The sequence below is a fragment of the Polypterus senegalus genome, chromosome 2 (assembly GCF_016835505.1).
Source record: "Polypterus senegalus isolate Bchr_013 chromosome 2, ASM1683550v1, whole genome shotgun sequence".
In the NCBI taxonomy this organism is placed as follows: domain Eukaryota; kingdom Metazoa; phylum Chordata; class Cladistia; order Polypteriformes; family Polypteridae; genus Polypterus; species Polypterus senegalus.
This window is the reverse complement of record NC_053155.1, coordinates 283000710-283027460: the sequence shown is the minus strand read 5'-3', so window position 1 is coordinate 283027460 and position 26751 is coordinate 283000710. Positions and strand designations below refer to the sequence as shown.

The following is a 26751-nucleotide window of genomic DNA, read 5'->3' as shown; positions in this document are numbered from 1 at the left end:
TCCCTCACAAAGCTCCCTCATGAAGCTGAATCCTATCATTGATAGCAGTGGCCTCCTCCGAGTCGGTTGGTGCATCAATCAGTCTGGACTCAAATCAAAAGAAACTAACCCATTCATCATCCCTGGCAGCCACCGTGTTGCAACTCTTCTTGTGATCCATCACCACCAAAAGGTACAACACAAGGGAAGACACTTCACTGAGGCTGCTGTGACAGCAAGCAGCCTATGGCAAGTTGGTGCCAAACAGTGCATAGGTAAAATACTTAATCAGTGTGTGTGACTTGCAGAAAGCTCAGAGGGAAATACATGAACAGCAAATGTTTGATCTGCCAGCTGAAAGGCTCCAAATGGATCCTCTATTCTCATATGTGTATGTAGTTTTGTTCAGTCCATGGGAAGTATCTACAAGGAACACAAGACGAGGTCATGCAAACAGTAAAAGGAGGGAAGTATTCTTCACTTGTCTGTGTACTCAAGCAGTCCACATAGAAGTTGTTGAAGAAATGAGCTCTTCCAGCTTCATTAATGCTTTAAGGTGTTTCTTTGCACTATGTGGTCCAGCAAAACAGCTGATCTCTAACTGTGGTACCAATTTTGTGGGTGCCTGCAGAGAATTAAGAATGGAAGTTACAAAGCAAGAGAAGGTGCAGGAGTACCTACAAGATCAATGGTGCACTTGGGTTTTCAACCCACCTCATTCATCGCATATGGGTGGAGTGTGGGAACACGTGGTCAGAGTGGTACGACGCATATTAGTCTCCATGCAACTTACTCATGAAGTGTTAACTATGCTAATGGCAAAGGTTACAGCCATAATTAATACACATCCCCTGGTATCTGTTTTAACTGATGCTGAACAGCCTATTGTCCTAACTCCTTCCATGCTGTTCACCCAGAAGACAGGCACACCTTTTCTGTCTCAGAGTAACTTGGGCACAGATGAGATGTTGAGACACCAGTATCTCGCTGAAGAATTCTGGAGCAGGTGGAGAACGGAGTATCTCAGCACTCTGAAGACATGACAGAAATAGTAAAATAAAGGGCCTGACATCAAAGAAGGTGATGCTGTACTTCTGAAGGAGAAGCAAGTCAGGAAGAATGAATGGCCAATGGGAATAACACTGAAGGCTCTTCCCAGCAAAAATAAATTAATAAGAAAGGTTGAGATAAAGATGGTTCTGCAAGAAGCAACACAAATCCTTTACAGACTCATTTCAGAACTGTTTTTTTCTTTTATCACCAGATTAAAGTATTTGGTTCAGGTCCGTGATGGTATCTTAAAGATACCAGGTGGGGAGTGTTCTGGCACTGCCAGTTAAGTTCTAATTGTTTAGCAAGCATTTGTAACCCTAACATAAAAATCCTAATGCTGCTGGAAGCCAATGTGACAGATATATAGTATAGATATATATATATCTATACTAATAAAAGGCAAAGCCCTCACTGACTGACTCACTGACTGACTGACTGACTGACTGACTGACTCACTGACTCACTGACTCATCACTATTTCTCCAACTTCCCATGTAGGTAGAAGGCTGAAATTTGGCAGGCTCATTCCTTACAGCTTACTTACAAAAGTTGGGCAGGTTTCATTTCGAAATTCTACGCGTAATGGTCATAACTGGAACCTATTTTTTGTCCATATACTGTAATAGACTGCAGCTCGATGGCCGTGGGAGGGGGAGATGCGTGTCGCGTCATCACGGCTCCCACATAATCACGTGAACTGACTGTGAACGTAGTACGTAGAAAACAAGGAAGAGCTCCAAAGAGCGCTGAAGAAAACATGCATTATAGAATTGAGAAGGCAGCGAAACAATAAGAAGCTGAACGAAAGTGACGCATACAAGCATATTCATAAGTGCAGCTACTGCGGAAACAAAGCACGGTGTAAACCTAAAATTTAAATTTAGTTCATAGACAGGCTGCCGCTGGCGTTTGTCATGCCCACGACTAATACGATATTCGCGGTATACACATTTAATGAGAGGACGCAGGGTATAAACGAGAGTTTTGATCACTTTGTAACTAACTTAAAATTGCTGGTGAAGGACTGTGCTTATGCAAATTCCGAGAGACTGTGTTTGTGGGGGGATTGACAGTTAAGGCGGGTGGGGGAGTGACGTCATCATCTCCTCTCCCATTCACCTCATTTCATTCACTTCATTTTGCTCTGAGCTGAGCTCCACAGCTAACGCGGTCTTGCGGAAGCAACTTTGAGACGCTGCCACCAAATACTCACAGAAAAATCCACAAGTTAATACACACGCTGTCTCTAGAGTTTCTCCACACTCTGAATCCTCCAGGCACTACTGAGCATAATCTAATTTTGAGGGTTGGGTCACCAATAATATTACTGAAAACCTTACAGCCACCGAGCCTTTGTAACAGCACGAGACTTCAGGTCACGTGTCTGCAAAAGAACCTAATTGAGGCAACTATTTTTACTGGTGGTTGCTCAGGGGAGAGAGTTTGTATTCCTCGCATCCCCATTATACGCTCTGATCTCCCATTTCAATTCAAATGCCTCCAATTTCCAGTAAGGCTCTGCTTCGCGATGACAATTAATAAGTCTCAGGGACAAACCCTACAAAAGGTTACATTGACAATCATGTTACGTTATTTTTAAAATGTTTCCTTTTCTTAGCACAAGCACAGCTGAGAGGCTTCGATGCATGTGCTCCATAACACGTTCAAAAAAATAAGCATTTAATCACCATTGCATTCCAAGCAAAGGGGAACTTTTGTCAATGCATGATTTCCTGGTGCATTGATTACATTGATGCACACATCAGAGCTACAAAAATGTAAGAGTCTGAAGAAAGCGCGTTACTAGGACTGATCGGAGGCAAATTTCATTTCAAAAGACTACCCGACGGAAGCCTTTATAAAAGCGTGCTTTTGTGCAAACTGTGCAATAAGGAGTTTGCATACCACCGAAGCACGTCAACCTTACGGTACCATCTAAATGCAAAGCGTGTTAGTGCTAACAGCATACACAGTTTCTGTGCTCGCTCTAGCAGTATGAGTTTGAGTACCAACAAAAGGAATGAAATGACTGGCTTCAGGACCAAAATTAGTAAGTCAATATCGGTCAAACTTACAAATTCTCTCGCAAAATGGATTGCTTTGGACTGTAGACCACTAGCAGTGGTGGAAGATAGGGGGTTGGAAAATGTGCTACAGTTAGCGTTAGGTTATCCAACTTTCCAACTGCCGTGCCGAAAGACTATTTCAAGTAAAATTCAACAGCTTTATGACACTGAAAAGCAAGCAAAATTAGATGTTTCTGTTTTGAATTGAAATGCAGTTTAAATGCATTTTTTTTTAGAAATTAAAAGAGCTTGAGTTTACAATATTCATGTCCATGTCTATTATTTGATTCTGTCGCCCACTAAAACCCTTTTAAATTAAAAAAAAAACAACATTTGCGCTTTGGGGCAAATTTACTGGTGCGATTACATGCGATTAATCAAGATTAATTAATTACAAAGCCTCTAATTAATTACATTAGCTTTTTTAATGAGTCCCACACCTAATATATATATACTAGGCTGACCCGCCTTTTAAGGCGACCGACTTTTAAGTTGAACACTTCTTAAGGCAATTCAATTTGTAGATCAATTTGATATTTTATACAAACTCATTAATTTGGTTATATTGCATTTGAGCGGTATTACTTTAATACTCGTAGTTTCTGTTATTTTTGTGATGAAATTTAAACATTTTTTCTATATTGAGGTCGCCCTTTTGAACCCCCCTGATATTTACTATGCGGTGAGGCATTTGTACTCCATCAACATTAATTATTTCCAGAGACATAATTTTGTCTATTTTTTCCAGCGCATCGCGCACAAAAGAAAGGGAACGATGGGAGCACCAGAACTCTGCTCACATCATGTCGCTTCGTACCGCAAGCTGCAAGTAGTAAGTCTGTGATAAGCGGAATACCGCTACGCTTTTCACTCACGGGACGGAAGGACAATCCCGACCGCTTTTATATAGAAGGATATGTATATATATATACACACACACACACACATATATATATTGTCACAGCTGGATGGAGGTGGTACCCAGCCGGGACACCGGAGAAGACAGGAGGAGGGCTGGTGCCTCCTCCAGACCTTGAGGGGGCGACCGCCCTGGAGGCCTCGGGTAAAGAGCTGGGAAGCTCGGCCCTGTAGGGACCTGGGGTTACTGCCAGGGGGACCCCAATACCAGGAAGACCCTAGACCTCAGCACTTCCGCCACACCCGGAAGCGCCGGGGGCTTAAGAGAAAATGGGTACACTCGGAGTGCTTCCGGGGAGACTACCAGCACTTCCGCCACACTGGGGTGTGTCACTGGAAGATTGCCGGGAACACACCTGGAGCACATCTGGGTGCTTATTTAAAGGAACTGCCTCCCTGCAGAAGGGGGCAAGAGTCGGGTGGAAGATTGGACAAGGTCTGGAGAAGGCAGGAGACGGCCTGAAGAAGAGAAGAAGAGAGAGAAAAGGCATTGGATTGGCCTGGACTGAGGGATATTGGGGATTGGTGAGCACAGAACTGTAAAAAGAAATGAAATATAAACGTGTGTTTGGTGACATGAGTGTGTCAGCCTGTCTGTGTCCGGGGCAACGTTCACAATATACACATATGTACTTGTATATACACACACACATACATATATACATATATATACACACACATACATACATACATATATATACACACACATACATACATACATATAAATATATACATATACACACGCATACAGGGTGGTCCAGATCTAATTAGGCAATTTTCATTACGTTATAACTTATTAAGTTTATTAGATAGAGAATTCACAACTAAATAGAGGACAAGTGGGACATGGAAAATCAGTGAATTAATTCAATGTAAGTCCATTTTCGTTTATTACAAGATATTTCGAACAATTCCTTTCTCTTGCATTGTTTTCCTGCATTACATTAAAAGTTGCATAATTAGATCTGGACCACCCTATACACCAGGAAGTGCTGCCAGAAGACCATCACCGAGCATCTGGAGCACATCCTGGGCATGATAAAAGGGGCCGCCTCACTCCCTTCGAGGAGCTGGAGTCGGGAGGAAGAAAACGGAGCTAGCGAGATAGGAGAGGAGGCGGCAGTAGAGAGACAAAGGACTGAGGAGTCGTGCGTAAGTCGCTGCAACTGCTGTTGTAAATAATGCAAAATAAACCGTGTGTTGTGGACATTGGTGTTGTGTCTGTCTGTGGCCAGGCTATCTGTCACAATACATATATATATCCACACATATACATATATAAATACACACATATACATATACTGTATATACACACACACATATACATATATATATATACAGACATAAATACACACATATACATATATACTGTATACACACATATACATATATATACACACATATATACATATACACACACAAACATATATATATATATAATTTTTGTATTGTCAGCACTGTTAGGTGTTTTGTCACAGAGTAAGTCTGAGGTGGGAACTGAACTGATAATCTTCACAGGCATCAAACCTCAGACTCCCCAACTATCACACGTCTGGACACTTTAACCTATGGTTTTCTGTTGCAGTACATATGAAAGGATGGTGGAGGCCAGGTGCATGTTTATGATAAGAATAAGAAATGATGAAAGGATCACTTTCAAGTAAAGCCAGATAAGATCAAACAGACAACAGGAATGGTTGAATTAGTACCATCAGCAGGCAATAACACACTATACTAGGACAGTTTGGCCAAAGGCATGGTGACTGACATGCTATTAGGCAAGGAAAAGAAAGAAAAGAGAACTATGAGTGAATGTTTTTTGTTTTATAGCACGGTCTGTAGGTTAATGATCCGAAGATTTTGGGAAAAACTGTGCTATTACAACAGCTATTGTGGCCAATAGGATTATACAGATTCCGCACATCTGTTTCTAGGTCCATGTTGCTTCTTTTTCTTGCATTGCTCCTTTCCAGTATATTATAGTGACGTGTACAAGAGCAGGATGCAGGGGCTTCACATAACTGTTAAGCAGAGTACAAGATTTAGATGTAAAGTTTAACCTTAAATTCAGGTTCCTTCTTCGACAGCCTTTTGAGTTCTCTGCTAAGTCGAAAGGCACTTAGCATGGAATCCTCACTGGCAATAGAGAGATAGGCACGGCTGGCAATGCCTCTGTAAGTATTTATTCTGGACAGTGAGAACTTGAGCAAGTCATATTGGCGACCATTGCGGCACTCCAGGCATGAGCATGAGATCTTGTGTGGTCGGGGAATACTGTGGCCTTTCTTGGTCAGCATTTCCACAATCTGGTAAAGGTCCTTCTGACAGGCTAATGTGAGTGGAGTTACACCAGGGGCAAAATGAGAATTATCAATAGATTGGTCAAAGAAGGCCAGTGAAAATGAGCGGATGTCAACTTTGTTGTTGCCCTTCTCCTGATCCAGACGATCTAAAAGGCGCTTTACAACTCGAGGCTGGTTAGTGTTCACAGCCACCAGTAAGGCCTCATGGATTTGGCGGAAATCAAATTTGACAGAACGCACCAGGAGTTCAAACATATCTTCATTGCCCAAACGGATTGCAAGATTTAAAGCTTCACGCCACTGCCGATCTTCGGACTCATCCAGCTGGCGCAAGACACCGTCGTTTGGCTGTAACAGCTTGGAGGCCTGGTCGACATTCCCGTCTTGAATAGCACTGATTAGAGCTGGCGGGAAGTGCATCTTTCTGTTCATAATCTCCCGCCATTGCGCTTGCTGTGGGGGAAAAAAGGGAAAGTTTAGGGTTTTGAAAAAAATAATTTAAGTTAAGTTACAGATCAATTGACTCCTTTAAAAGATCAAATAAAAATGAAGCACCAAAGCTCCTTCTTAAATCATTCCCTGCAAAAGATTGTTGGAAAACAGATAGTAATAATAATACGTTCAAAGTATGGAAACCCAAACAGAAGGGTTAGGAAATGGTTACCCCTCAACATGGACTTTATGTAATTGATGTAACATATGACAACACCTGCTATGTCTATTATGGATTATTCTGTATTAATATCAACCCTTCAGAAACACTTCGGCTCCCCTAACTGTCACATTGATTTTTGAGATTTTGAATTCTTCCATGAGCCAAATAATAGACCAGTGACTCACTGGTCCATTTTTCTTTGGCAAGTTATATGAAAATGACTACATTGTTTCATACCGTGACATTTTCAAGTCTCCAACAAAAAAGAGTACTTTTCACTATTAAAAGATAGAAAAACATGACTGTGTCATTAACACATGTTCTAGATTGTGTGGGTTTGCAGATTGTATACAGTATGTTTGAGTATATGACACATCTTTGACAATTTGACCAGCCCTCCAAAAGGTTTGCCCCACCTTAATCTAATGGATAGCTAACACGTTACGAGTATCCATTACTTTTTTGCACCTGCTTCCACTTATTAGTATAAGGGAGGAAGACAGCTGATCATTACAGGACATAGTGTTTGCATGTGTGAACTACTGTCACGAAAGCTGGTCTAATTTAGAGTTGCTAATTAACCTTACAACACAAGTCTATGCAATGTCGCAGGAAACCAGAGAGCTCACAGGAAGTCCAACTGAACATGGGGAGCATACGCAAATAATTAGTGAGTAGGTCAGATAACAAACCTAGCTAACTTAATTTAAAGGGCCACATCTGGTCAATGTTGATGGCATATTAATCCTTCAAGTTTCTCCACTCAAACAAAAGCACAATGGACCTTAAAGTCTTAAAGTCTGAAGGAACTCACTCAACCATTCAGTTGAAAACAGTGACAGTCAACAGACACAGCTACCAATCAGGAAATGAAACCCAAGCCCCTGGAGCTCGGAGACAACAGCGATAACCACAGTGCATACGACAGGGAATCATTTCTTTCAACCAACATCAAATTATAATTTACACACATGAGAAAGAAAGAAAACCTGATGTTATCTTGCCAATTAATTCCCATAGTGATTTAATGGAGATATTGTATTGTTATGAACAATAAAATATTTCTGTAAAGTGGATTGCTGATGCTAAAGTTCACCCCATGATGTACTGGCTGCTCCCTGTCCAGGGATTGTTCCTGCCTTTGTGCTCAATGCTTGCTGGGATACGCTCTAGCTTCACTGTGACCCTGCTCAGGATAAGTGGGTCTGAAAGATGGATGAATGGATGGCTAATTCAAGAATCTTTAAACAATTTAGACTAAAACATCAAATAGTTTTAGCTTCTCAATTTCCATAAATACAAACACAATATCACCATAAAAGTTTACTTAGGAGAAAATCCATTTCAGTTTCTGCAATGGTGAAAACAATATGCATTGTGTTGAATGGAGGCTACACTGTGGTTAGGGGTGTTGTATCACAGCTCCAGAAACCCGTGTTAGTTTTCTAAGCTCAGGCACCATTTGTGTGGAGTTGCACTGCATGTTCTCCTAGCTGTCCTCTAGTTTATGTCCTGAAGGGCATGCATGCTAGTTAATCAGCAACTTTAGACCTAACGTAATTTAAATATGGCAGCGTATGAGTGGGTATGAACATGCCCCGTAAAAGACTGTCGCCTCATCCAGGTTCATGTCAAGGAAAATATGGGATAGAAAAGATCAATCAACGGCACTTCATTGTTTGAAATGGGATATGTGTGTCAAATCAATTCAAATGAAGTGTAAAACCTACAAAAAGTCTCCAGTGGTAGAAAGAAAATGACATAATACCTGCTGTACAAATAGTCACACTGGAGAAGATTTCTGGGGCTTTAAAAAACAAAACCTCCCAATTTCTGTAACATAACTATGACTATATTATTAAGAAGAATATAGTCATATGAAATATTTTTTTAGTTTATTCCCAAAGGAATACATTTATAAAACTTTGCTTTTTAATTAACTACATGCCTTGCAATCATTGTGACTTTAGCTTTAGAGGGTGAAGGCTAACATCAAGGATTACCTTTGAAAATGTGTGAATACAAAACAGATCTTTTCTCTATTAAAACATATTCACTACTGGTGTTAAGAAAATGATTGAGTTCTTGCTGATTTAGCATAGTAACATTCTTAATTTCAAGTTAATGAATAACTCTGAACTAAATATTCAAGAATCATCCATCCATGTATCAAATTCCGGGACTCTCTTAGCTCTGTTTCTGGGTCTCTGGACCATCAGGCACAAGGCAGGAACCAAACTTCCCCTGGAGGCTGCGCCATCACTTCTGCACCCACTAACATTAGGCCAATTTAGGGTTACTAATAATCCAATATACACATCTTTAGAACGAGGCAGAAAAAGTTACGCAAACTCATGTAAAAATATATTTCAAAACATAATTATCAGGCTTGTAAGATGCCATTCAGATTTACTCGGATTTGGCGGCATTTTCTGTACAAAATTGAAATTCAGCTACTTAAAGCATTTGGCATATTAATATATCAGTAAAAAACAGCAAAACATTTTAACAGACAAAAAAAAACGTACATAACAGTTTAATTACTAAATAGTTAAATAAAGTTAAAGTGTATTTGGTTTTTTTTTATTTAAAATAATTAACATTGAATGTTAGTTTCAGCTTTATACACAATACAACAATAATGGTTTTAACAGTCAGACAAACCGGAGTTGTTTTTACACTAACAAGAAAGAAAGTAAAAGATTTTCTTACAGTGAGATGCTCCATGATTCCTATTCAGATGAGTCAGAAAGTACAAAACAATTTTGTTTTTGCTCAGGTCTGTCAAAAATAAATTCACATTCTCATGGCTCGGCAATGAACCTTTAGTTGAACGCTGCTGATGCTCCTAAAAAACGCACGTCTCAGACAGCAATCAAACATATGCACTGACACTCTGTCTTTAATCTTTGGCTCTCAGATAGCTTTGAGTTCCTGTGCTTCGGATGTAATTAAATATAAAGGTCACACCTCTCTGCTACATCTCCAGAGCTGGGAATTCAAAAATAAATAATTCAAATAAAAAGTTACATCAGCAACTCAGAGGTGGCACACAGGAACCAACTAATTAACAAGTATCCTTTTCTATTATAGCTCTGAGACAGTTTTCGTATTTTAATGATTTCAAATAAATCTGTGCATTCAACAAAAATACTTTTTTGAACAAAAAACATTCACAGAAATTCTACTTTATACCAATCATCACAAATTCCTTTCAAATAATTTTTCACCAGCAAGTTCAGCAAATGCAGTTTCTTGCTCTACACACAACTTTTCTCCTCACATGCACTAAACTAAACTTCATATAAAGAATAAATTATACTTTTGCTTTGCTGTATAATATTTCTGAGAAATACACTGAAATCTGAAGAATTGCTCTGCCACCAATATCATTTGGGAAAATCAAAGACTGTCCCTTTCACTTGTCTGCTGTACCATATGAGACAAACCAGATAGGTTTGAAAATAGAAAAAACAGAAGAAGTTGTAGGGTTTAGTGTTTATATGTAAATTATGTCAGATAATTCATTCTCTGGATAACATGAAACGCCAGGACTTAGTACAAGTTGTATGGAGTGCCTTCAATTTAATGAACCTTAGGGAGAGAAGGCGTCTTTCTGATGATATGTAAAGCAACTGTCATTACTTAATTCAGATTAATTTCAAATACAGTGCTGCCCTCTAGAGGGTAACTACGAAATGGCATGCTGCAGTAACAATAATGGAGGTGTTCATTTGCAGAAAAGAAAATCAAGTGCCAGTTCATTATAACATGTACAGAGCATGGAGAAATTCTTATTTGCATGTCGGACCATCATGCAAGACACATCAAGAAGGCAGCAAAGCTGAACACCAACTGACGCAATATAATAAAAAAAAATAATAGATGAAGGTTAATTCTACATTGAAAAATAAAGTTATAAAGAACATTTCACTTTTAGTTTGTTTTCCTTGGTAGAATCAACCTTTAACTATTTATCCTTTTGAAGGTGCTTAGTGATACAGATTGGGAACTGTGTTATGAGCTGCTTTACATGAGCTTCACTTCTTCATGGAAACATACATTTTATCACCATTTTTTGATGAATGAATGGAACAGTGAACATTGTTACTGATTCATACTTCAGCCTTTAGCAGTAAGATCAAAACATAATGACAAAAGACTTCAAAATATTCAAAACGTAAAAAAATAACACATTTTCCCCCCTGACATACATCAGTTATGTTCAGCAACATAGTCTTTATATATATATATATATATATATATATATATATATATATATATATATATATATATTATATTATATATTTTATAATACTTGACCATTGCCAGTATACAATATCATAGGAAAGTTGTCAATAAATGTTTAGTTGATTTATTAGGTTAACATTTACCTGCAATTGAAACGGCACAGAAAAAGACACAATGAGATTGTTTTGAAAAGAATATTTAGAACTATTCTTCTTTTGTTTATAGAAAACAAGATGATGTAACAAATTAAAATAAATATTAATAATTTAATATTATTATTGATGCCGCATCTGTCCCCTTAATTGCAAAAGATATGTTGGCTTCCACAAACTTCAGTAAATTATTTCTTTGAGCAGATGGAGAGCTTTAAGATCTAGTTTAAATCATTTAGGTCAGTCCACTAGAAGAATTTGGTTCTCCACAGCCACTGGCATGGCGCTCGATTTCTGATAAGGGAAAGTGGAATCCACAAACAGGACACTGCACCCGCTCTTCTGAGCTGGAGGGAAAATTACGGTCTGGTTCCAAATCTAAAACACACATGTCCCCCTGCACCATGACATGAAGAAGCATGTAGTGGTAGTTATTCAAAACTGAAAATACCTGTAAAATAACAAAACAATTACAATATTCTTGATTCATTTTTTTTTAATTACTCAGATCTCCTCTAAATAGCACATCATGCACATAATCACACAAGAATTTAGACACCAATAAGGAAGCAAATCCGTTTCCTGAAACTGTACGTTAGCGTTCTATTCATTATTGTCATTCCTTTCGGTCATCTAAACAGTAACCCACATTTGCTACTAATTCGTAGTTTGCCATTATCTCCTTATCAACCTGCTTCAAGCTTTTTCTTCAAAAAACAGCTCTCTCACCTCCGCAAATGGGACAGCATTCAAGTGGGGCTTCCTCATCATCAGGTAAGCTTCTTCTAATATGCTTAATAGATGATGAAATATTTACTAAATTTCTTTGAACTTTATATAGCCTCTTATAATCTGACATCCTAAGATCTACTCTCTGTATATAAAATCCTAAACCTAAAAGTGCAATGATTTTGGGCAATGATTGTATGTGACTTTTCTGTCACTCTTAAAACCTACATATATATGTTTGGTATCATTCTTTTCAGAATTTATCAAACTTTAATGTGATGTTGTTAGATTGTCAGATTCTTATTCCATTCTTAATTTATAAACTAAAATATCAAGAAATATGTAGTTCTTAATTTCAATAAAACTGCCTCAGTAAGGAGACCCGGGTTCACTTCCCGGGTCCTCCCTGTGTAGAGTTTGTATGTTCTCCCCGTGTCTGCGTTGGTTCCCTACCACAGTCCAAAGACAGGCAGGTCAGGTGCATTGGCGATTCTAAATTGTCCCTAGTGGGTGTGTGTGAGTATGTTCTGCGGTGGGTTGACGCCCTGCCCAGGATTGGTTCCTGCCTTGCACCCTGTGTTGGCTGGGATTGGTTCCAGCAGACCCCCATGATCCTGGAGTTAGGATATAGCGGGTTGGATAATGGATGGATTTATTTCAGCAATTTATTTTAATAATTTAATTCAATAAATTACATTATTTTTGATTGAGTAAACTTTCTTTCATAGGAACAAACTATTAAAAAAAAGATCTACTCATAACACCAATGTTTGCATTTAGGTGATTTAGTTAGGTGAAGGTCAAGTTATGATGACCCATTGCATACCACTTTAGTTTTCGCGTGATTTTTCCTGTTATTTAAATGAGTCATTTTTAAAAAAAGTTTTATCATCTATAAGAATGTCAGTTAAAATGAATGGATCGTTTATTTAGTCTCTTATAAATACTCATCGAGCATAGTGGACCTCAGTTTAGCAGGAATACTCCAATCGGTAAGAGAGTAAATATTTTATTCTCATTTCATGATTTTTACTCTATTAAATAATAATTAATTTATCTTTTACATATTTATAGAATTTCGTGATTTTAAAATAAATAATACATTTTCTTTTATATGTTTACAGATTTTACTAATATTCTGGCTGCCACTGGGGGTTTGTCCCTGGAGGACTTGGCCCCCCTACTATTAAATATATTTAAAAAAATAAATAAGTATGAACAGTAGATTATATGACTACATAATGTGTCCATGTCTAGGTTCATTTTGAGTACTTCCTTGCTTAGGATTGGTCCCTTCCCCTACATCCAAAAATGCCAAGTCAAGTCAAGTCAAGTTGGGGAGCATGCACTGGTACACCCACTACATGGCGAAACAACTCAGGATCTCGGTTTGCGACCCCCCAGGCAGACACCCGGTCCAGTCCCACCCTCCGGAAATGACCCTCCATCTGCCGCAGCCAGGTGTTACGTGGGTGACCCCTTGGCCTGGTCCAGCCACTCAGGTCTCCAACAATGAGGATCTTACGAGTCGGATCACCTTTAGGGAAACGCGCCACATGGCCATAGTGCCGTAACTGACGCTCCCTCACAATGCAGGTAATGTGCCTCATTCGAGACTCCATGAGCAACCACTCATTCAACACAAAGTCGAACCAAAAGGTATCCAAGGATTTTCTGGAGAGACACAGTACCAAAGGAGTCCAGTCTTCGTCTCAGGTCACTTGATAACGTCCATGTCTCACAACCATATAGTAAGACAGGAAGCACCAGGACTCTAAAGACTTGGACCTTCGTCCTTTTGCATAGATATTGAGAGCACCACACACCCCTTTCCAGCAACCTTACGATTCCCCATGCTCTCCCAATCCGTCTACTGACTTCACAGGAAGAGTCACCAGAGACATGAATGTCACTGCCAAGGTAAGTAAACCTCTCAACAAGGTCGACACTCTCTCCACAAACAGACACACTGCTGATGGCTGTGCCCAAAAGGTCATTAAAGGCCTGGATCTTGGTTTTTATCCAGGACACTCGCAAACCCAGACACTCAGACTCCTCACTCAGTCTCTCAAGTGTCCCGATTAGAGCCTCCATTGACTCTGCGAAGATCAGAGCATCATCAGCAAGATCCGTGAATCTTTCTTCACCAACAGATGCCCCACAGCCGCTGGGCCCCACGACCTTGCCCAACACCCAGTCCATACAAGCAGTGAACAGAGTAGGAGCAAGAACACACCCCTGACGAACCCCAGAATCAACTGGGAAAAACAGAGGTCCTGCCTCCACTCTGCACAGCACTCACAGTAGCAGTGTACAGGCCGGCCATGATATCCAGCAACCTCAAGGGGATCCCGTGAACCCTCAGGATGTCCCACAGGACAGCTCGATCAACTGAGTTGAACGCTTTACGAAAATCGACAAAGGCTGCAAAGAAACTCTGCCGATATTCGCGTTTGCACTCCATGAGAACCCTCAGTGCTAGGATGCGGTCAGTGGTAGACTTAAGGTGTAAAACCAGACTGTTTTGGTCGCAGGTAGGTGAGCAAGTGATCACGGATCCTATTGAGGCCGACCCTAGCAAGGACCTTACCCGGCACAGAGAGCACTGTTATCCCCCTGCAGTTGCTGCAATCCAGCCGATCACCCTTCCCTTTCCAGATAGGGATGACAAGTCAGTTGGGATGATGCCAGTCTCCCAAATGGAAGCAAAGATTGCTTGCAATGCCAGGAGGACAGCCTTACCACCTTACTGGAGAAGTTCACCCCAGATACCACAGAAAGGTTGACCAAGAAAGGATACCAAGAAAGGTCCTAATCCAGGCATGGTGGATGCATGTTTAGAAAAAATCTAGATCGAAATGAAAATTCTTTACAATTTTCTTTCTTTGTCTGTGAAGAGTTCTTGATCTCAACATTCAAATTCATTGTGGCACTTTCTGCACTTGTTTAAATTTCATCCTTGCTCTCCTTTTTCTATCTATTCTTGTACATATCGTTAAGTATGTTTTGTTATCGTGTACCTTACCAAACAGGCTACATGAGTTCATTACATTCTATAAATAAAAAATGACATAGTGGAAAAGAGAATTTTACTTTTGTGTGGAAGTGTTCCAGCAGGCAGTGGGATGCAGTGATTAAGGACTTTGGACTGAGGGTTAAAATCCTGCTATTGACACTGCGTGTCTATGATAAAGTCACTTCACCTGTCTGCGCTCCAATTAGAAAAACAAAAGTAACCAATTGTAACTTATATGTAATCAACTGCATCTCAAATGTCAGAAGTCTCCTTAGATAATGGCATCAGTCAAATAATGAGGAAGGAAGTAATTATTTTCAATATTTAGCTGGGGAATTGTGCAGTACTAACTTAGTCAGACATTTGTAAATTTGGTAATCCTAATTTAGGTCCCCAGGAAATCTTCTCATAGTACTAAAGAAAACAGAATTTGCTAGCTGTTCAGAGATACAACTTTCTTTTTTGGACAGAAACGTTTTTTTTTTTTAATTTTACAAAAATGCAGCTATGCTGTTTTTTAGAGGTCAAGAATAGTCCTTCAATATATATTGATTTCTATTAATATGTTAAAGTAATATCATAAGTACAAAATCATTACAACTGCAGAACTAATTTAAGCTACTGAATATCTTCTTTAGGCAAATGGGAAAGCAGACAAAATTACCATACGTTATACTGTAGTTATCTTTCGCACCAGGGTATCTGTGGTGTCCTCGTATGTGTAGCCTGCATGCTCTTCTGCTGTTTTTGTTGATTTCCTCCAGAGACACTCACTTCTTTATGAACAGTAAAAGCTTGCACTCAAGCATCTTGGTAACGCCCAAGTGACTGCAGGTGTGTGTGCGTGTAGAGGTGTGTCTACTTAGAAGAAAAACTGGAGACTGGAGTTCCATCTAGTGCTCATTTCTGCTGAGGTATATTTAACAATGCATCTTATTTAATTTAAAACTGTTAGATATCTAGCTATTTATTAAAACTCTTTGCCTGCACTGGATTTCAGTTATACACCAGTGGAAATCAGGAACACAAAAGTAAATGTGCAAAGATTAACACACTAAACTCACCTCCGTTTCCTCTGCAGACTAGACTTGGGAAAACCTGCCTGATTTCTTTGGAAAGACGTTACTTTCGGTCCCGGTATCAAGATGACATCATTTCTGGGACCTGATCTATAAAGATGCCATTTTAAACAAATGAGGGGAGTTCAACTTGAGAACTCGACCTGTGCACTTCAGTGCCCAGTTAAAAACAAAACCATTGCAGCTAGGGGCAATATACAGTATGGGTGGCTGCCTCAAACTTTTCTGTGTGTCAGAGGCTGAATTATTTCACTATATATATATATATATATATATATATATATATTTGTCACACATGCACGCTTAGGGGACAGTCAAAAGGCTTGATCGCACGTAAAAGAACAAAGAACAGCAGGATGAGACGAGGTACTAATGCTTTTCTTTCCTTAACTCCACAGGAAGACTGCAGAATAAAACGGCCATTCCAGTCATCACGTCCCATTCCCACAAAACACTCCTCGACTGGCTCCATGGAGTCACCATGTTTCCGGACGGCCCCATTGACTATAATCCCTCAACCACACTCCTTCCTTTTTGTTATGTATAAAAGAACAGAAGAGAGAACTTTATGTTGTGAAATGTTTTACTTTGATTTTGACGTATATTTTGCACTGGACGCTACATCCAGTATACGGGGAGGGTCCCCAACTCTTAACCTGAGTTTCTGTGTGTTTATTCTTTCACAATATATACACACACATTTTATATATATATACTGAATTAAAATGCGGAATTAAAATGGATTTTCATTTACATTTTATGCAATGGACTTGAAAATAAAATACCTTGTACATACAGTATATTTAAAAAATAACAAAAACATAAAAACTGAAACATTGTGACTGCATATTTATTCATCCCCTTTACTATCCATCCATTATCCAACCTTCTACAGTATATCCTAACTACAGGGTCTACTGGAGCCAATCCCAGCCATCACAGGGCACAAGGCAGGAACAAATCCCCGGGACGGGTGCCAGCCCACTGCAGGGCACACACACACACACATACACACCCACCAAGCACAATTTAGATTCGCCAATGCACCTAACCTGCATGTCTTTGGACTGTGGGAGGCAATCGGAGTACCCGGAGGAAACCCTCGCAGACACGGGGAGAACATGCAAACTCCACGCAGGGAGGACCCGGAAAGTGAACCCGGGTTGCCTAACTGCGAGGCAGCAGTGCTACCCACTGCACCACCGTGCCACCCCCTTAACTATAAAACCCCTAAATAAGTTCTGGTCCAACCACAACTTCAAAAGTCACATAATTAGTTGTGTCACACCCATGCGCATGGGAAACAGCTAAAGGGCCTAAATAATAGTGATTCTATGCCAGACCAGGGGGTGGTGGAGTGTGCCGACTGTCTCTCTCAGTCCCTTGCACCATCATTTTGAAGGCAAAGTGCAGAGGTTCCGGGAAGCATACTGTTCTACACGGCTACAGTGTTGAGCAGGACATTTCAGAAGAATCACAAAATCAGACAAAATGTTTCCTGTAAATTTTGATTGAAGTATGGCCACATGCTGAAAAATATTCACAAAAACGTAAATTCTTTATGACCAAAAATGAAAAAGTTGTAGTTACAATTACAGTTTTCCACTGTATTGATGGTCTTCTTTCATTTCTCAGAAATTTCTCCATAGCCTATAAAAATAATTTAAATATTGTTTGAGGCGTATTAAAGATCAAGGGATGTGGTCAGCAGATTGGTTTTTGAATCTGACGCATATTGAATGTTTTTTAAAAGTAGATATGATCTCCAGTCAGATCAGGTGATTTTGGGGAGCGCACTCTGGTACAGAGCATTGCCGGACCCAGCACACAACGAAATAGCACAGGCTCCTGGTTGGCAACCCCCCAGGCAGAAACACAGTCCTGCCCCACTTCCTGGAAATAACCAAATGCCATATTATTTTTGTTTCATGCAGTGCTATCTTGAGCACCTGTAGTTAGAGATGCACTTACAGGTTGGTTGGCGATGTCTCCCAAAGGTCACACTGAATGACATCATTAGCACAACAGTCATAAGCTGACAGCACAGTGTCTCATTGTCCAAGTTTGTGGATACAACCTAACACCTACTCAAGTGTTTTTGTTTGAGCATTTAATAAAATCAGATTTAAAATTATTTTCTGCTCCTCGACTAGGATTTACGCCTAATGTTGCAGATCTGGCTCGGTTCACTATTTATGGTCTCTGCTATTCTTACTACAAATCTCTACTTACAATTCATGTCTCACATTCCAGGCTATGGTACTAAATTTGATCTTACTGGTTACAACATTGGCTAGTTACAGTATATGGCCAAAAGAATGTGGACATTTGGCAGTCACTCCTACATGAGGCTTGTTGGACATCCCATTCTTAAACTTTGGGCTTTAACAGCCTTGAGTCTTCTGGGAAGGCTTTCCATACAATCTTAAAGTGTGTCTGAGGAAATTTGTGCCCATTCAGCCAAAAAATCATTTGTGAGGTCAGGTACTGATGTTGGATGGGAAGAACCGCCTCACACTTGGTGTTCCACTTTATCCCAAACGTATCTCACTAGAGTTGAGGTCAGGGCTCTGTGCAGACCACTTGAGTTCCTTCATGTCTTTATGGACCTGGCTTTGTGGACAGTCATGTCGTAACATAAAAGGGCCTCCCCCAAAAAGCTGGAAGCACATAACGGTCTAAAATGGTTTTGCATGCTGTAGTATTAAAAATATCCTTAACTGGAGCCAAACCCAAACCCGGGAAAACTGTCTCAGACCATTATCCCTCTACCACCACTCCAGGTGACACTTGGCATTGTGCAGAGCAAGTTTGACTTGTGTGCAGCTGTTCGGCCAAAAAAATGCATTTCATGAAGCTCCTACCACACAGTCCTTCTGCTGATGTTGCTTCCCGGGGCAGGTTGGAGCTGTGTTGTAAAGAATGCAACAGAGGAGACGTGAGGTTTATACTCTGCGCCTCAGCACTTGGGAGCCCTGCTCTGAGAGTTTGCAGGGTCTAGCAAGTTGTGGCCAAGCGGTTGTTGCTCCCAGAGGCCTTCACTTTACAATGATAGCACTTATTGTTGAGCAGGGCAGATCTAGAACAGCATAAATTTCACATGCTGACCTATGGCAAAGGTGACATCCTACATTTGTGTCATGTTTAAAGTCTCCTTTAGTATGCTCTTCAGTATGACCCAATCTACTGCATTCTGTTTAACAATGGATGGGCTGAAACACCTGACCTCAGTAACGTTGAGGGCTGTCCACACACTTCTACCCCTGCAGTGTAGTTTTCACAATGCATCTTGTGATTCCACTTCTGTTCATTATGACTGCTGCTCTGTACTAAGGGCAGGTGGGGCACAGCACCCCCATCTCACAGGAGGTGGCCCTGTTCTGCAAAATTAAATTAGTAAACTCACCTTAATCATTAAAACGTGTTAACCTGTTTATAACAAACACAACTAAATAATCCTCATTGCATTTTCCAATTCTATCACTATTTCTTACTGGAGTTTGTGAAATTTTCCTCACGTCTGGCACCACTAGCCATTTTCTTGGGTTGCTTTGGCAGACCTATTATCAGGTGTGATCCTGTGCAGCCTGAACCTTTCAGTTCTGCATTGAGGCTTAAAGGATATACAGTACAGCCCTTTAAAGCAACCCACTGGCTGATTTTTTTTTTGACAAAAAACAAATATTGGAAATTTCTGAATATTCATTGTAATTCTGTGTCTTCAGTATTGTGCATTTGATTTTGGTGTAGAGATACCTTTTATTGCTGTTCTCCTGTTGTTGTGCTATATGACAATATGATGATAGATTTTCGTTTTGTGTCATCTTGTGTAGCATTACATGCCTGACGTTTTATCATCTCAGGTGCTGGTTGCCTAATACATTGTGAAATTCTGTGTGTCTTGCTACTCTCTCCTGTGGGCTTCACTGGAGACCATATCCTTCCATGGCTGCTCTCCAACGGCATGGGCAACGCTCCAATCTTCTTAAGATTATTCCATGCAACTCCAATGATCTTTTTCTTGGTGCGTCCACTGCCTGCACATTCATGCTACATGCTTATCCTCACACTGCTCACTAGGGGGTCAGAGGCAACACCATCTGTACCAGCTGATTTAAGCAACAGCCACCTCAAGATTGGTGGTACCACTTTATGTACTACAAATATCCATCTGTTACTGATTTACTCTTCTGTAAAAAAATCGTAAACACTTCTTTGGGTCTTCATAACACTTACAAAGCATCAGTAAAGTGTTTACTCGTCTCTGCAATGTGACCTTCACACTAAACTTCACTTTGGAGTTATCGGTGGGGGCTTAACTGAAACACATTTCTCTTGATGTTACATATTTAGTATACTGTTACATATTTAGTATAAGCCCTATAAATTATTTATATTAACAAGTAATTTTACCATCATGTCAATATGCCATAGTGCACAGAAATTAATGTCTTCATAACATTTACAAACTTCAGTAGATAAACAGAAGCCTATTGTTAAGGTCCTGTTGCATTAGAGGAAATGAGTAACAGATGCATTTTTGCAGTGCCTAAACTAAAGTGTTATCCCGTCTACCCAAGCCACTGGATTTAAGCCGAGGAGCAGGTCTCCTATGTGCTTGATCATCGTTTTCTTTCTCACTCACACGTGTACAGAATCACACACACTTTCTGTCCCTTCTGACAAAACTATTCTCCCAGGTCCGTGTGGACCCTCTAGACAACTATACAATAAAAATTACATTTACAATCTCTTATATTATTTCAGTAAACAGACATTTATTGCATTTTTGTGCAAACATAGTGTCTGCTGCCGCTGGATTAATAATACACACGTGCTTCTTTGAAAACATATATGTAAGCATGTAATCACGTGACAAGAACCGAACAGACTTTAGAGGCATACATCTATCAATCCCCTAACCCACTTAACCAGGGCAGGTCTGCAGGGAAGATTGAGCCGATCCCATCAAGAAAACCACTGTATCTATAGAGAAAATTCTACTGGAACAAACAATATGCTTTTAGCATGTTATAGTGGTGCTAGGTATGCCGAGTGACATCAAGATTCAGCAATTCATTTTTGAGAGCTCACGTCCATTGGCTTACGTCTAGATTTGCTAAGTGACGCCTCAAGTAGTTAAAAATGACATTTGCAAATAAAGAAGATTCAAAAGACAGATGAAAGATTTTAGTAACACATGCAGTAAGGTTAATGGAGGCTAATGGGTATATTGAGGAGTGGTGGTTGGCAGAAGGTTTACGGAAGTATGTGAAACGTGTAAAGGTCAATGACAAGTGAGTTTTAAAAAGTGAAATACCCATTGAACTTCAAGCCTTACCTATGGACCAATCAAAGATATCCCCTGCTGTAATGCCTGGGACAATGCCAACAACGCCCATGATAGTTAATGATGAAACTTCATCAGACAACCGTACTGTGCTTTGGGCACCTTTGTATATGGGAGTGAATGCAGTATTTAAAAGTGAGTTGAATATATCCTTCGTAGTATTACAGAACCGTCCAAGAAGAGACAATTGTGTTTACTGCATGCCTACAAGTATAACAAAGTGAGAAAAGCTGGGATTGATGTCTGAAAATGGATAGTGCTGTAGTAAGGTGACCAATGGTTGTTTGTTGCATTTCAAGCTGAGGCCTAGTAAAGGCCAAACCAGACGATAGATGGTGCCCACAGAGATCTGCCACATGGTAATGCAGAAACACCAAGTAATAGAAATGATTCAGTAAGGGAAAAGGACACAAAGAGAAGAAACCAAAGAAAGGAGGTTTACATGAGCATACACCTGGTTAACAGAAGTCAGCAGATTACAGTTCCTCCTGCACAGTGCCTATGCATGTGCAATACAGTGTACTTCTTGTTCAGTTCTTTATTATTTTGCACAGTACAGATACTTGGAGTTACTTCAGTCAATTAAAATGATCCTTCTGAAAAGAAACATCACAGCACTACCCACTGTTAACCTATGAAACTGGGCCAACAGAAGCACCTACCCTAGATTCAGTCTGAAAACAATATGCACGTAGATTATACCATGATATTGTATGTACGGTAACCGGGACCATTTGTAATTATATGGTAAAAAACATTTTTGTCCATACTGCTAACCCCTAGCGGCCACCCCACTCTTCAAAAGATGTTGTGATGGTGCTAAAATATCTAAAGATGGGAAGCTAATGTCTATGTTATCCAAATACAATTAAGCAAAAAGACATTTGCATAAAGTAATATGATGGGAAGAACGTGACTTTTCATTTTATTGGGAATTTTATCAAAATAAAAAAAATACATTAAGCAAAACATTTTTATCTCATCTATAAAGCACAACATGAAAAACATGTTTATTAATTTCATTGTATATAAGAAAGCAGAGTTTGTGCTAAATTTTGCCTTTTGCTTTATATGCTGTACATTGCAAAAATCCAGACATCCCTAAAATAAATGTAAACAAATAGGGGAAAATCATGAGGGCAAAAACATATACAACCAAATTCAGTGAAGATGTTATGGTAATCCTTTAAAATGTAGATTATGTTTTATCACTAAAAATACGTAGCATGGTAAGATAATGAGGACAAAAATGTAGACGTTGAACAGCAAAACACATTTTGAAGTAAGAAAGTAAACTTTGGAACACCTCCAACATAAACCCGAATTTAATCTCTCAATCCGAGACGCCCTTCTAATTCAATTACCTGAATCTCCCTTCTGCTGCACATCTTGAACTTCTCACTTTGCCCAGCAGGTGACACTGCCCGAATGAGGAGTTGCTTTTAAATCAATCTTGTGCTCATCTCCCTTGGGTTGCCTATTTTGTTCCAAGCTGAGAGCCCAGGTGTGAGGCCTGCGAAGGCAATGGATGTTAATGGAGACTCAAGGGACCCCCTCGAGAGGCATGAATCCCATTGCAGATATCCAGCTCTGGGCTTGCCAAGACCTGTGTCAGTGATCAGTTCAGAATGACAACAAGAAAGGAGCAAATTTAATTAAAAACAACAAAAAAATGAAATAAATAAATTCAGTCCAGGAAGAACATATTGCCAGAGATGTGATGTAAAAGTATAACTAAAAACTTACAGCAAGGATGGACTGGATTACTGTAAAGCTTTACAATCTGATGTCTCCCATCTCTTGCTGGGGTGGTGTTCTTACTAAATAAACAAATTCCTGTACTGCTAGTTAGGTGTGCATCACACTTATGGTACAGCGGCCTAGTAACATTTGCCAGCAGAACAATGCCCAGTAATGTATGGCCACCAGCAACCAAAAATGACATCAGCATCTTTCAATGCATTTCTGAGAGCACACCCTGGATATTCTGGATGCCAACTACAGCCCACTTCTCCCTCTGCACTGACCACTGATTTCCTGCTTGCTGCCCACCTATAAGACACCACCCTAACTCACTCACTCATTTGTTCCACCATTTCTTCCTTGCCTGTTTCCTGTTCTGAGCTGCTGCTTACCCATTTAATGTCTCAGAATCCGTCAATCCATCCATTTATTTTCAAAAATCCTTACTCTATTTCAAGGTTCACCGAGCATAGTCTGAACTAATTCAAAATGGAGGCAAGTAAAAGATGAAATAGTATTTATATACTATAGGACGAATCAAAAGTGTGAATGTGAAGCTTAAGTTCAAGCAGCAAATGAATACGAAATTAAATTGGATTCATTTTTACACATTAAGCAGTAATTAATATCACAGTTAAAAGTAACCAAACCATGCAAATCTATCAGAGGAATACAAAAGATCAAATGATAACAGCTACCACATAGTGAGTTGAAGCTTCTGTAAGAAATTAATTATGAGTACATCTCTGTGGGGAACGTTGGGCTAATCATCCTAACCAGTGGCATGAAGCTCTTTAAGTGCTCTTTTCAGTAATTCCAGCAAAATATCTTTAATTGGGTCAATGTTTCTAGTCTTAAAAAGGATTTGCCATTCTCTTGCGTGGTCTTAAGGAGTTCCAGCCACAGAATTTTTCATTGCCTGCTTTTGGCCTTGAACACACACCTTCGTCATGCCACTCCTCATGGGACAAAAAGCCTGTTGAAAACAGAGTTGTGTAACCAGTGATGAAAAGGAGGTGCCCATTACTGAGCTGGGAAAACAGACTTTCAACACGATTACCAGTATTGCAAATGGCAGACAGAGACGGCAGTGAGGAGAAGGAGGCACTTCATGAGGTTTAAGTGCTCTTGATACTTGAAGTTTCCTCTGTCCCTTGTTTCAACTTCCACTGCCCTTTTGTAATGTACAGTATAACATGCAAGACTGTACACGCTAGAGAGAGTTTGCAGTAAATTAATAAGGACATGGAGCCACAACCTGATATAACTGAGTAGGTCAATAGAAAGACCACCTGTGACCCTGAACCAGATTAAGTGGTCATGCTATGTTAATATTAGTTCTCCTGTGGTTGTTCTACTGGCCAGCAGCTCACTACAAACCTGAACTGGCTAAGAGATTAGCAGTATAGATACAGTAGAATTGGTTCTTTCTGAAAGTTGTTAAAGTGTTTAAAAGTATTTTTAGCTCAGTTAGTAAGTCAATCCCATCTTTTAAAGGTAAATCCTGGAAGCACATTCAAATAAACAGGCACCAAAATCCTGTCTACCACGTGATGCCCAGAGAGCTTTGAAAATGATGTAAAGAAATACTTCATGCAAAAATTCAACAAATTTTATATTACTTACCCCATGCAGTTATAGTGGTGACAAAGAAAAATTTTAAACCTGATGTTTTCATGGAGAAAGGAGAAAGATTCTGATAGAACGGGACCCAATAGTGACCATTGCTGGATAACGGCAAAGAATCATGGGAGAAAAAAAAAACAAAAAAAGAAAAACTCACGTTACCTGTGTCACATAACCCACACGTCATTTTTCGAGTTCTGTGCTCAAAACAGGGAACATGAATACTTTTTTGCTCAAAGTTTGTTGAATACAGTAGTTGCTTTCAGAGTGCACCATAACCAGGAAACTAAAAACCCCATGGGATGCCTTTTTGAACTGATGAGCCACCTCACCCCTTCATTTACTGTTCAAGAGTCCTGTCTCTAATTCAAAAAGGCATTCCCATGATGCTCTAGGTTTCCTGGCTATGGTGCACCCTGATAATTCCAGAATTATTTATTTATCAATATTTTAGGAAGAAAAAGCATTCATTTTGTACATTTTGAGCATATGACTTAATAACTAAAATGTGGATTATGTGACACAAGAAACGTGAGAATTATTTTTCCATGGACATTTTCGTTTGCTGTTATCCAGTCTTGGTCGCTACTGGGTACTGTTGTACCAGAAACTTTCCAAAGAAACATGAGATTAACAGCCAACACTTAACTGGGCTAATAAATAAATGGACTGAGTAATGTAAACAAAAAAAAAAATAAAAAATAAATAATTATTCAGCGGTGTAATCCTTTAGTTCAGGCCATGACAGTGTACTCAAGGACACCAGTGGAAGTTAAGATGATGTGCATTTAAAACAAAGGGTTATGGGAACTGGGAACAAACTTCTGTGTTACACTGATGAACTTGATCAAAACACTCAGCTCTGCAAAATACTAAAACACAAGAAACTGAATCAAGCAAGCCAAAAAAGTGTCACCGCATTTGGCACACACAAACACTACTTACTAAGCGTACGTATACAGCATTATCCTTTCACATAGTGTCTACTGTTTATTGATTTACACCAAAATCTATCAAAAAAGAAAAGGTTATTCCAGTAATAGAAAAGAAATAAAAAAGAAGGTTAAAGACACAATGCTTCAGCTGCATAAACCAAAAATGTGCCTGTTATGGAATTAAATTTTGGTCATTTATTCGAAAGGTGGATGTGGTCTACAAGAATGGTGAGTTTATTGAACTCCAAGACAAAAAGGTAAACCTTGGAAGTCACAATAAGAAAAAAACACAATAAGAAAAAAAATAAAACATGCCAAGATGGCTTTGCTCTGTGGTCTAAATTTATTTACTATTGTGCAACATTAATAAGTAAAAGCACAAGCAATTTAATAACTTTTACTCGGCCTCCCATTTAGCTCATACTTCAAGCCACTCTTCTTGTCATGCCAGCTCTGTTTTCATAAAGAACAATAAGTTATTACAGAAGGAGTGGGTTAGGACGCTAAAGAGGGACCACCAATCCACCTCAAACCCCTGCTCCCATCTACTCAGCTAGTGACAAACCCAGTAAAGCATACGACTGGATTGTCTCCCAGCATGCCGAGCCTTAATTATATTAGCTTTGTTTTAGTCATTCCTTCTAATGCTCTCATATCCACATTAAGAAAGAATTCTAGTTTATAAGAATTGACTGAAATACATCAAAAAATGCATACATATATAATGTATATATTTAATTTCTGCAGAGTAAAATATGATTCATTGCATTAGCAAGACTGATTATTTAGATTTCTACTGAAGGAAATATAAAGACTTTCAAGAATTTAGTTTTCAAAAGCATAACGTATATCTGACAAGAAACAACAGTAAAACTTCAATAATTCGGCCTGGTGTC

General features: G+C 39.4%; 1 protein-coding gene across 1 annotated transcript in view; it reads right to left on the bottom strand.

Moving 5' to 3' along the window:
• The window catches only part of LOC120523949 (short transient receptor potential channel 2-like), a 45569-nt gene extending 35829 nt beyond the window's left edge, over positions 1-9740 (bottom strand). The window contains exons 1-2 of the mRNA XM_039745684.1: positions 9687-9740; positions 6077-6772 (exon numbers count right to left, since the gene is read on the bottom strand). Of these exons, the coding sequence (XP_039601618.1) occupies positions 6077-6772; positions 9687-9701 (711 nt within the window). The 5' untranslated portion in view covers positions 9702-9740. The remainder of the gene's footprint in view (positions 1-6076; positions 6773-9686) is intronic.
• Positions 9741-26751: the final 17011 nt, after the last annotated feature.